Source organism: Nicotiana tomentosiformis, chromosome 5, assembly GCF_000390325.3.
Source record: "Nicotiana tomentosiformis chromosome 5, ASM39032v3, whole genome shotgun sequence".
Lineage (NCBI taxonomy): Eukaryota > Viridiplantae > Streptophyta > Magnoliopsida > Solanales > Solanaceae > Nicotiana > Nicotiana tomentosiformis.
In genome coordinates this window covers 103,182,502-103,196,259 of record NC_090816.1, presented here as the reverse complement: position 1 = coordinate 103,196,259, position 13,758 = coordinate 103,182,502, and the positions used below count along the sequence as shown (strand labels likewise).

At 37.4% G+C, this 13,758-nt stretch overlaps 1 protein-coding gene across 1 annotated transcript; it reads left to right on the top strand.

Moving 5' to 3' along the window:
* Positions 1-795: 795 nt before the first annotated feature.
* LOC138892916 (uncharacterized) lies at positions 796-12,996 on the top strand. Its single transcript, XM_070176673.1, has 7 exons — positions 796-1,156; positions 10,380-10,474; positions 10,547-10,816; positions 10,934-11,283; positions 11,559-11,650; positions 11,929-12,104; positions 12,547-12,996. Exons 1-7 carry the CDS (start codon positions 796-798, stop codon positions 12,994-12,996), a joined length of 1,794 nt encoding a protein of 597 aa, XP_070032774.1.
* Positions 12,997-13,758: the final 762 nt, after the last annotated feature.

The window sequence follows — 13,758 nt, the reverse complement described above, 5'->3', positions numbered from 1 at the left end:
GTCCGCGATGAATAAAATCCCTGAGCTCCAAGAAACCTTTCGCGGATGCGATCGCCTCTTTGCGACCTCAAAGAACAAAGTACCTGAGACCACCATAACACTACACGAACACGGTAAAAAAGGCACGAATGCGATGTAGAACACTAGGTGACAGAAACCATCCATCCAAACATAGAAAGAAATGGCCCGTAGCCCATCCGGAACACACCCGAGGCCCCCGGGACCCTGTCGAAACATACCAACACGTCCCAAAATATAACGCGGACCTTAAATCACATCAAACAACATCAAAACTACGAATCGCACCTCAAATCAAACTTAATAAACTTATGAACTTTCAACTTCTACAACTCGCGCCGAATCATATCAAATCCACCCGGAATGACGTCAAATTTTGCATGCAAGTTTCAAATGACACAACAGAGCTATACCATCTCCCGGAATAAAAATCCAAACCCGATATCAATAAAGTCAACTCCCGATCAAACCTCTCAACCTTCCAAACCTTCAACTTTCCAATTATATCCAAAATGCATCAAAACAACCTACGGACCTCCAAGTCCAAATACGAACACACGCCTAAGTGCAAAATCACCATACAAAATTATTGGAATCATCAAAACACCATTCTAGAGTCATCTATCAAACTCCGGTCAACTCGTATCGCTTAAGCTCCTAAAGCAAGAATCATCCTTCCAAATCAATCCCGAATCATCCGAAAACTGAACTCGACCATACACGCAAGTCATAATACATGATACAAAGTTTTTTGAAACCCTTAAGCCACCGAATGGGATGCTAATTCTCAAAACGATCGGTCGGGTCGTTACACTCAGCAAAGACATAGCTGAGAGTGTTATTTACTCACAGACTGCAGAAGAACTATGGACTAAGTTGAATCAAAGATATGGTCAAGCTGATGGAACCAAGTTATTTCAACTGCAAAGAGAATTAAACACTATCAATCAAGAAACTACTGAGGTTGCTAGTTATTTCAACAAGCTTAAACGAATTTGGGATCAAATGAAGATTCTTAACACCTTTATGATTTGCAATTGTGACTGCAAATATGGTGCAAAAGCTCACAATTGTAATGAAGACCAAAAACTTATTCAGTTTTCAATGGGATTAAATGAAGCCTATAATGGAGTCAGAGGTAATATCTTGATGATGAAACGCTTACCATATACTTGTCACGACCCAAACCGATGGGCCGCGACGAGGACTCGGTACCTTACTCAACCGAGTACCAACATAACGTATCTTTTCGTATCATACTATCATAGATAACTGATCCGAAGAGGCTATCGTGACATAAGTAGAATATAACATGTAATACCAACTTATACATAAGACATACAGGCCTATAAGACCAAAATAATCACTCATACACTGAACATAGGCCGACAAGGCCATACAATCTTTCGCGTACATGACATCTGTCTACAAGCCTCTAAGAATACATAATTATCATAAAGGTCGAGATAGAGCCCCGCCATACCAAACAATACACGTCTAAATCATACTGACCAAACAAGTAACTCCGGAGCAAATAGAGCGCACTAACACCTTCCGCTGAGCAGATAGCCTACTTGGAGGACTCTTGACCTGTCTATCAAGACCTGCGGGCATGAATCGCAGCATCCCCAGGCAAGAGGGACGTCAGTACAAATAATGTACCGAGTATGTAAGGAATGAAAATCAGTAACAATAGACATTAGAGAAATATGAAGTAAAAGACTCGACATGTATGTCTGAATAACCTTGTGAATCATTAATATTTAACATGTCATGCATATGTGTATAAATGTCATACCATGCATAGGTATATGCGTACATAACATCATTAAGCCTATGAGGGAATTCCATCATATCATTTCGGCCATTGTGGGCAAATCATCAACGTATACCAACTGATCAGGTGGTGGTGCGTATATAATGTCGTAACCTTTTTCCATATCCTATATACATATATTATACATATATACGCGTATATAATGCCATCTGGTCATAGGTCAATGTAAATGAATGCAATGCATGATAAGTACGTCAATAAAATCTTTTGGAGTGTCATAAGACCATTATGCCTCTAATTAATATCATGAAATAGACTTTATCATGATATTGTCTCCTTTTGTCCTTTTATCTTTTTATTTTCTTGAGCCGAGGGTCTTTCGGAAATAACCTCTCTACTCCTTTGGGGTAGCTTTAAGGTCTGCGTATACACTACTCTCCCCAGACCCCATTAGTGGAATTTTACTGGTTGTTGTTGTTGTTGTTGTTGTTGTTGAAATAGACTTTATCAACTTACATATTTTCTAAGACCCATGAACAGACGATAAAATAATAAGACTTATGGAAAAACAAGAATATACGCATCTCTAGCGTTTCTACGAATAGAGTAATTTATGAAAGTTGTGCATTTGCTCGTTTCGTTTGTGTCGTATGGATCATGCCAAAAGAAAGAAGGGATAGCCTTTACCTGGACTGATTCTCTTGACAATTCCTCTAACACACGTCTTTGTGACGAATATGTAACGGCTGATCGAATTAGGAAAAAATCCATTTGATATTCTTGAGAAAGATTGTACCGTACTTTCTTAGAATCGCGATATCACGCTGCTGCATTTTCATACGAATTGTTGAGCACTCATACGTTACTTTTTGATGAAGATTTCATATGAATTCCTTGGTTTGAGATATCATTCATTAGCTTAGAAAGTATAAGAATCTCACTTTGTAAAGGATTCCTATGAAATCTTGTTTGAGAATCCAAAATGTTACTTAGCAAGCCAATGTTACTCACTTAATAATATAGGAAAAGCTCTTAAGATTATGGGTTGTGGGCCCCACTTCATATGATGACTTGGCCACCTCATCCTTTAATTGTGACACCTATCTTATGCACTTTAAGAGTCACATTTTGTGTCTTTGATCTTTGTTTCAATTGCTGCCACGTTTTTGGCTTAGTCTTTGTCCAAAGACTTTAATTAATCATTCACTAATTATTAATTAACTTGTTAATTCCTCCATTATCCAATAATTACCCAATTATCCATATAATTAGGAATTATCTCAAATTACTTAAAATACTACTCACTTTTAACACACTTTGCACACCTTTCTATTATGGTCATGTGGTACCTTGTATGACACTAGTCCATAAATACGAAGTATTGTAGCTTGGACCGTATTTTATCTCAAAATGTCAAACTTCGACGAAAATTTATTTTCTTAGATTTTCTTACCCTCTCACCTTCACGAATTTACTCATCACTTGTTTGAAGTATCATAATACTCATAATCTCCAAATAATCTCATTCCCGAACTTACGTCAATTAGCTTACGTCAAAACTTTAACATACAAAAATACGGGATGTGACATCTCATTTACGAGCTTATATTAATTTACTTATGGCGTACTTCCATGTATGAAAACATAGGGTGTAACATCATTCCCTCCTTTGGAACATTCGTCCTCGAATGTCGACTAATGCACTTATCATTTTCATAACTTATGTCTTCTGAATACTTTAGTACTCTCCTTGCCATCTAAGCAACAGTTCTGTGAATAATCCCAAAGGCTAGGGCATTCCCCCTTTAGAACTCTTTCTAATACCACGACTTGTGGTCGGACTATTGCTACCTTCTATCATGTAGCTTGTACGACTCTGACCTTGTAAGTGCGCCTATGCGACTCTTCTCTCCTTTTCCCTCCGGCTTTTAGCCAATCTCTAGGCCTCACTTTGTAAACATATACAGAATTATGACAAGTTATCCCTCTGGGCGCCAATAGGTATACTGAAGTTCTTTGCTCGGTACTTTGTTGAACTTACGAATATTGTTATACCTTATTTCATAGCTCCGTTTATCCATCCGTATGACTTTACTGCATCTAGGTAGGTCATACTATACCTAAACTCTTACTTCGATTTATCGTTACTGAGGTCTGCTACCAAACTCCAGGTTACTTTCGTTGCTTATCTCATATGCATAAATCTAAGTCCTTTAATGCTTCTTCACTACTGTTCATCTTAAGAATGACGGCCTAATCTCATCTCATACTTCATAACTTTTATCCATCCACTGTTGATTCACCTTAATATTGATCTATAATCTACCACTGGTAACTTGACCTTCTATGTAATACTGCCGCTAGGGCTCACGTCTCATCGGGAAACATTTGAAATGATTAGACTGATCCACCTGGGGAGATACCATGCTTTCATAACCGTATTTCATAGCATCCTGATGTGATTCACCTTATGTGGGTATTTTAATCATGTACAATTTATGAAATCAGATCATTACTCAATCGAAGGCTCAAACGTCATCCTTTATCTATCACAATTACACCCTCATTCTACTACCAGGGCAGTATTCCATCTCTTCTATATGCTATTAGTCTTGACTCCTTTGAGTTCATTTAGGCTATACTGAGCTTTCTATAACTTAGAGAAATTATCAGCTCTCTTGTTTTCATGGGCTTAATCCTGAGGACTTATCCATTCTCGTCACCTTCTCCCTCGCCCTTTCTTATCCTTACTCCTGTCTTCCTAAAACCTTGTCGTTTTACCATACTTTAGCTTGCGACCTACACATATCTATTTATACTACTCGCAATCTTCCTTCAACTTGCTCGCATCATAGGTTTCCTTATGTCATCCTGGAACATCAAGCAAGACATCATATCGTCTCTAACTCTTCTTTACTTTCTTAATTAGACCTCTCAATACTTAGAAACCATAGGTTGGAAGACATGCTACTGACGACGCCACTATCATTCCTGGATATTGAATCCTCGTACTTCTAGCCTTCTATCCGAAGTAAGGACTATTCACAACCTTCTGCATTTGAGTATCTCGTACGTTGTCCACCTTTACCTTACTTATCTTAAAGTCGCACATCATATCTTATATCTCTTTTATAACCCCCCTTCCACATAGGTATAATTCACATCCACAACTTGAAGCTCTCTTATAATACTTGCACCTCTGGTGCATACACAATCTTGTGGTAGCTCCATACTGACTTTTTATGAGGCTGGTACTCTTCTAACTGGCTTTCTTGTAGAGCCATTAGAGAATATGATTGTTGTACTATCTCTCTTGCACCTCTGATATTAAGAGTGATTCTGCTATGTTCTCAATCATGATTTCTATAATTTTTTGGGTCCAATAATCAGATTCCTGATTTACTTCGTTGATGTTACTCTTTAGTTTTCTCTTCCTTCTGATCAGCCTTTATGTAGGCTTAAACTATCTTCTAATCTATGGCTCTTGGTATTAGTTATTACTTTAGCCCTTTATGGATGCTATGGAATATCCATGATACAATCGTCTAACAATTCAATGCTTTGTCTATGACTTGGGCTCAATTCTTTCTTTTAACTTATATCGGAATCTTCTACGGCTGTATGATTGTCAACATATATGCTGCATGAATAATACTTTGAACTCTTAAGTGCGTTCATAACGTAACTAACTCTGGATCATTTATCGAATAATTTCTTTCGTTCCTTCTCAGCTCTCTTTAAACATGAGCTATTACTTTTTCTAGTCTTTCTGCCCCTTGTTACGTGCATACTTAGCTTATCTTAGTTCCCATACTTGTCAGAATTTTGTGCAATTCATATGGTCTCGAATATTACTTTTGGTTTCATTTCCCGATCATTAGCCACGCTAGGTGCCAATTCCTTATGGAGTGCATACAATGTTATTGTGAGACTGTTGTTATAAGACTATTTCCTCTTTTGGTCACTGTGCTTAGGTTGAAGCCTTCTTCCTTATTTCCTCATCTAGTCTTTCGTTATAGTATTTAGGGAGACCTTTTGGCTCTTGTAAAGTTACAAGCTTATCACATCGTATCCTTGACGGAATTTTTGATGTTCTTCCTCTCCTATAATTATCCGTAGTTACTTATTTCCAAGACCTTGTGCTTATAGGGTTGCTCCTGAACTGAAGTATTGACTGTCTTCCAAGTGAGACTATCTTTTATTTCCATAGCATTCATACGATACCTTTAACTACCCCAACTCTTATCTGAATATTTCTCAAGTATTACAATGACATTACTGCGAGGCTGAATTTACTATATTGGGTTTTACTATGTTGATCTTGCACAATCTACTGTCTCGTCTTCAACCTCCTGTTTAGCCATAACTAGGCTCTTCCCGAATCAATTACTAACTACTCGTTGGCCCATTCTCATATTAACATTTCGCGTAATTTTTCTTGGGTTATTTCCTTTGTCTTAATTTACGTCTCGCACTGGCTCCTTATCTATCAATAACATCTCGGGTAGGGACCTTTACTTCCTTTCCTTGACATCGTGTTTGCATAATGTTCTCGAATCGTAGTATATCTGTAGGCTTGGAATAAGTGCAATCTCATCCCTTTTTTACCATTTTTGTTTTTTTCGCATTCTTTCTTTACTATTCCATAATTACTAGAACCACTTAATTCTGACTTAATGCCACATCACACCATATTCCCCCTTTAGGGGAGCACTAAGATTTAGTGCTACGATGATCTACGTATAGATGTTTTACCTTTTTATCTTTGGCATCTTTTCACATCATCGATGATCCTTACTCGCCTCGCGGTAATCCTTCTGTACCAAGGATAACGAAATTCCTCACTCGCGAGGGTGACACTTAGTGTAACTAGCACATACAATCCCTTAATATTAACTTCACTCACCTTGCTTGCTTTAGGGAAGCGTCTTCCTGAATGACCTTTAAAGGGTATTGTTCTGTCGTCCATTCTATTATCGTAGGGACGCAATCTCTGAAATTCTCATGATGCCGACTATTACTCAGTCCCTAGTTCATGTTTAGTTTATCTTGTTCATCAGTCCATGCTGATTTCTTATTACTTTGGGGTCTAATTTTTCCTTTTGGTAATCATGTTGGAGTCACGAACTTATTTCTCAAAATGAGGATATGACTTTATGGCCTATACTCTTTTGTTGTCTCAAGGCATGTCACCTCTCGTCCTTTCCTTCACTTGACTATAGATTCTGTAATACTGTCATCTTTTTGATCTACCGTTGTCATACATGTAGCACATCTTACTCATAATACTTCATTAACTTTCTTCTTATTCCCCGCTAGCATTTATGTCTATCACTTTATTCTGAAAACTCGAACAAGACATTCTTTTGCTTTTAGCTCCCCTTGCTCTATCTACTGGCTCTTTGGGTTGCCTAACATTTTTTCTCCACTAGGGACGGGAGTCACACTAAGATAATAATTATCCCTTTCAGGATTCCAGTACCTATCTTTGTAGTACTCATATCTAGCTGTACTATTTTAGATTACACCATTTGGGTGTCTCACAAGGAGATCTATAAGCACATTTGCAATATCCTTCGGAAATGTCAACTAACGCAACACAATCCATCCATCATTTGGGTTGCTCTAACCCCCAGCCGGATCCTGATATCCGACCTTCTCTTAAACTATACATGTCAGCCCCTATAGGGCTTAACTGGAATGGGTGTAATATATTGTATATATCTCCATTACTATTGAAAGTAACTCAGAATGCTTATATTTCTCTGCTTGAATTGTAAATACTGTTAACCTTCATTAACTGGGTACCTCGTATCCTTCTTCACCTTGCTTCTTTTGCATGCTGAAACTTGTGTCTACCTTCCGATTCTTTTATTCCTTTTTACCATAAGAGTGGATAGATATTCTTGCCTTATGGATCCTTATCAAGAAGCTTACACATCTTAGTACACACATGATCTGCTGGAGACCTTACATTTATTCATCATAAGCATGATGCAAAATTGAGTTCCTCTGACTCAACTCTTCCACAACCACATTCAATACCTTACCAATCGTCTTTCTCGATATAGCCATCGTCGTATTATGAATAAAATAAAGTTTAGGAAATTTAGTTCTTACAACTGAGCTCTACCACACGATCTAGAGTAAGAAGAAAGAGTGACAGTCCTAAATGCCCTGTAGCCTCCTGCTTATAAGTGTGGTGTACGACACACCCATAAACAAGACTCTACTAGACACGGCTTGTAGACTCCCTAGGACAGAATTGCTCTGATACCACTTTTGTCACGACCCAAACCGATGGGCCACGACGGGCACCCGGTACCTTACTCAACTGAGTACCAATATAACGTATTTTTTCGTGTCATACTATCATAGATAACTGAGCCGGAGAGGCTATCGTGACATAAGTAGAAGACAATATGTAATACCAACTTATACATAAGACATACGGGCCTATAAGACCAAAATAATCACTCGTACACTGAACATAGGCCGATAAGGCCATACAATATTTAGCGTACATGACATCTGTCTACAAGACTCTAAGAATACATAATTGTCATAAAGGTCGGGACAGAGCCCCTCCATACCAAATAATACACGTCTAAATCATACTGACAGAAACAAGAAACTCCGGAGCAAATTGAGCGCACCAACACCTTCCGCTGAGCTGATAGCCTACTTGAAGGACTCTCGACCTGTCTATCAGGACCTGCGGGCATGAAACGTAGCGTCCCCATGCAAAAGGGACGTCAGTACAAATAATGTACCGAGTATGTAAGGAATGAAAATAAGCAACAATAGACATGAGAGAAACATGGAGTAAAAGACTCGACATGTATGTCTGAATAACTCTGTGAATCATTAATATTTACCATGTCATGCATACGTGTATAAATGCTATACCATACATAGGTATATGCGTACATAACATCATCAAGTCTCTGAGGGCATCCCATCATATCATTTCGGCCACTGTGGGCAAATCATCAACGTATACCAATTGATCAGGTGGTGGTGCGTATATAACGCCGTAACCTTTTCCCATATACCATATACATATATTATACATATATACGCGTATATAACGCCATCTGGTCATGGGTCAATGTAAATGAATGTAATGCATGATAAGTACGTTGTTGTTGTTGTTGAAATAGACTTTATCAACTTACATATTTTTTAAGATCCATGAACAGATGATAGAATAATAAGACTTATGGGAAAACAAGAATATACGCATCTCTAGAGTTTCTACGAATAGAGTAATTTATGGAAGTTGTGCATTTGCTCGTTTCGTTTGTGTCGTATGGATCATGCCAAAAGAAAGAAGGGATAGCCTTAACATACCTGGACCGATTCTCTTGATAATTTCTCTAACACACGTCTTTGCGACGAACACGTAACGACGGATTGAATTAGGAAAAAATCTATATGATATTCTTGAGAAAGATTGTACCATACTTTCTTAGAATCGCGATATCACGCTGCTGCATTTTTATACAAATTGTTGAGCACTCATCCGTTACTTTTTGTTGAAGATTTCATATGAATTCCTTGGTTTGAGATATCATTCGTTAGCTTAGAAAGTATAAGAATCTCACTTTGTAAAGGATTCCTATGAAATCTTGTTAGAGAATCCAAAACGTTACTTAGAAAGCCAATGTTACTCACTTAATAATGTAGGAAAAAATCTTAAAATTATGGGTTATGGGCCCTACTTTATATGATGACTTGGCCACCTCATCCTTTAATTGTGACACCTATCTTATGCACTTTAAGAGTCAGATTTTGTGTCTTTGATCTTTGTTCCAATTGCTGCCACGTTTTTGGCTTAGTCTTTGTCCAAAGACTTTAATTAATCAAGAACCAATTATTAATTAACTTGGTAAATCTTCCATTATCCAATAATTACCCAATTATCCATATAATTAGGAATTATCTCAAATTACTTAAAATACTACTCACTTTTAACACACTTTGTACACCTTTCTATTATGGTCATGTGGTACCTTGTATGACACTAGTACATAAATACGGGGTATTGTAGCTTGGACCGTATTTTATCTCAAAATGTCAAACTTCGACGAATATTTATTTTCTTCGATTTTCTTACCCTCTCACCTTCACGAATTTACTCATCACTTGTTTGAAGTATCATAATACTCATAATCTCCAAATAATCTCATTCCTGAACTTACGTCGATTAGTTTACGACGAAACTTTAACGTACGAAAATGCGAGATGTGACATCTCATTTCCGAGCTTATATCAATTCACTTATGGCGTACTTCCACGTTTGAAAATATGGGGTTTAACAATATTGCACAATCTTACTCTATTATTTTGCATGAGACTGATGAGTCTTAGAGAGAGGTACAATATGGTTCTTCTTTTTTAGTAGACTCTTCTGCTTTTATGATATCTGGACAAAGGTGGAAACCTTAAAGAAATACTAGGGAAGTCAAGGTTATATCTCACCCCACTGCGTTTGATGCTAAGAAATCTGAGCTCTTCTACAAGTATTGCAATAAAACATGTCATGAGAAGGAAAAATGTTATAAGTTAGTTGGTTATCCAGCACACTTTAAGTTTAATGGAACTAAACAGAGGAAAGCACCCTATGGAAGCCAACAGGCTCATGTTGCACTTGCAGAAGAAGGATCAAGTGAAGGAGTTGGTGGAAGCAGCCAGGGATTCACTAAAGATCAATGTGAACAGTTGATTAATATGTTTCAATCAATGTAGGTTGGAGCCCCATCTGCTTCATCATCTGATGTTGTGGCAAGTGCTAATTTGGATAGTAATCAAACTAATGTGCATGTCTACATTGGTTCCTTTTCATCTCATTTATTCACACCCCGGATCATTGATTCCGGTGCTACTCAACACATAACTTTTGATAAGTCTCTCCTGCATAACATTAAAGACTTTTCAGTACCTAGATTGGTTAATTTGCCTAATTCTTATAAAGTCAAAGTGACTTATGCTGGTAGCATATTTCTTACACCTGATTTTGTACTCCATAATGTCCTATTTGTTCTTACATTTCATCATAATCTCTTATCAGTGCATCAATTATGTTATCAAGATAATTGTATTCTGATTTTTTGTAAGTTCGGTTGTTTCTTTAAGGCCCCTTCAATGAAGAAGGTTCAAATTTTTGGTGAAGCAAAGGCAGGGTTGTATATGCTAAAGGAATATATTTCACCACTGAGTACCTCTTCTTTTTCAAACCTGAAAAGTCAAGCTCTTGATCAAGCTGATTTAGTGTCTAGTCCAGGGTCCAAGTCGTGTAGTCCAGAGTCTTTTATTTTTCAGTCTGAGTCTGATATTGTCAAGTCTCCAAATTTGAGTCTGTCTAGTTCTGTTTATCAAAGCAAATGCAATGCTATTACCAATAAAAAAGTTATTATTTCTACTCTTTCTACTCAAGAGCAACTTTGGCATCATAGATTATGGCATTTGCCTTACAATTCAATGAAGTACATTACTGATATACCTTTTTCTGCAACTAAAACTAATCTACCTTGTATTATCTTCCCCATGACAAGGCAATCTAAGCCTGCATTTCCTATCAGTACAATCACTACCAAACAATGCTTTGACTTAATCCACATTGATACATGGGGACCCTATAAAATACCAACATATAGAGGAAAAAGATACTTTCTCACCATAGGAGCACCTGGACTTACCTTTTATCCACTAAGTCCAATGCATTCCTTGTTTTAAAGTCTTTTCTTTTTGTTGTTGAAAGACAATTTTCAGCAAAGGCTAAAGTTATTCGTTCAGACAATGCATATGAGTTAGGGACAGGGAAAGTTGCCTTTGATTATTTTGCTTCTCAAGGTATAGTTCACCAAACTACTTATGTTGCCACTCTACAACAAAATGAAGTGGTTTAGAGAAAAAGTAGATATTTATTGGAAACTTGTAGAGCATTGCTTTTTCAATCTAGTATTCCAAAGAAATATTGGGGTGAATGCTTATTGACGGCTACATACTTGATAAACAGGCTTCCTTCTAGGGTTCTAGACTATAAATCTCCCTATGAAGTCCTTCTTGTACAGAAACCTAATTACAATACTTAAGAGCCTTTGGATATTTATGTTTTACTTCTACCTTAGCTAAGGGAAGAGATAAACTTGAGCCTAGAGCCTTTTCAAGTATTTTTCTGGGATATTCCTTTGGGGAAAAGGGATATAAGGTGTTGAATCTTCAATCCAATCAGATACACATATCCAGAGATCTAAAGTTTGCTGAGTCAATATTCTCTTTTTCTTCTTATACTACCATGTCAAAAGTATTTTTTGATAATTCCTCCCTCCTCATTTTGAACCTCTATCTTCCCCTGTTTCTACTTCAACTCCTACTTCTACTCCACTTTCACCTTCTTCCCCTATGCCAGTCAGTACTACTACTTCTAGACTCAACACTCCCTCACCCCTGTCTCAGTTTAGCAGTTCTTCTTCAATACTCAGCAATCCCTCTTCCCCATTTCCCTCCCACTTCTATCTTCTGATGAAATGTTGCCTCAAGCACCAGCTCAAGACCTGCGCAGATCTCAAAGGGACCACAATCCTCCCAAGTATTTATCAAACTACATTTGTCATAATGCATATTCTGTTTTTTCACCTAACCCACCTTTTCTTCCTTTTCATTCTTTTGCTTTTTCTACTTTGACTATGCAAAACCAACAAATTATCAATTTCATTTTCCAAATACATGAACCTTGATCTAACCAGCAAGCAACATTGCATCTAGGTTGGCAGTCTGCTATGGATAATGAATTTGAAGCATTGGCTTCCAACCGTACTTGGAATGTTGTAGTTCTTCCCGAAGGCAAAAAGGCTCTGCATTGCAAATGGGTATATAAGGTCAAGTTAAGGTTAGATAGATCACTTGAAAGACTAAAAGCAAGGTTAGTTATTCGGGGAGATACACAACGAGAGGGGATAAATTACAATAAAACATTCTCATATATGGTGAAGATGACCACAATCCGGTGTATTTTGAGTACTTCAATCAAGAAAGATTGGACCGTGTATCAACTTGATGTCAATAGTGCCTTTCTTCATGGTGATCTTGATGAAGAGGTATGCATGCGCTTTCCTCCTGGGATGACTGCACCTTCCCCTTCTTATGTTTGTCGACTTCGTAAATCGTTATATGGGCTTAAACAAGCTTCTCGTTAGTGGTATGCGAGACTCTCTTCTGCTTTGAAAACCAGAGGTTTCAGTCCCTCGTTGAATGACTATTCCCTTTTTTCAAAGCTACTAGAGAACTTGTGACTATTTTGCCCTCGAGCTTTTATCTGAATTTGATTGTATCGACTCAAAGCCTGTCTGCACTCCTTTGAATCCTACTGTCAAATTTTCCTCTGATTTTGGTTCACCATTGCCTTATCCAACCATATACAGAAAGCTCGTCGGCAAGCTAAATTTTTTGACGAATACTCGGCATGACCTCTCCTATGTTGTTCAGACTCTTAGTCAATACATGCAATCCCTTGTGATGGTCATTACCATGCAGCCCTTTGCATTCTTCGTTATTTATCTCAATACATGCAATCCCTTCCTTTGGATAATGTTAATTTTAGGAGTTCATTGTCTGAAAAGATGAAGGATGTTGGGCCTCTAAATAAGGAAGTTTGTATACGGCCCAAGAACAAACAGATATAGCCCAACTTCAGACAAGTACAACCCAAAAGGAATAAAATGGAGTCCAATACATTTAAGTATAAAAATCTGAAGGCTTTGGATTCTTCTAGAAAGAATACACGTATTAGCAGATATGATTTACCTTCCAACATTTTTCTTGATAGAATTTAGAATTAGTTTTTATACAGTCACTCATGTATAGGACAATTGTGTATAGTTAGTTGCAGAAGAATATTCTTTTAGGCTCTTTCTCATGTCTTTATACTCAAACTTGTAAAAAACTCAATACACATAAAA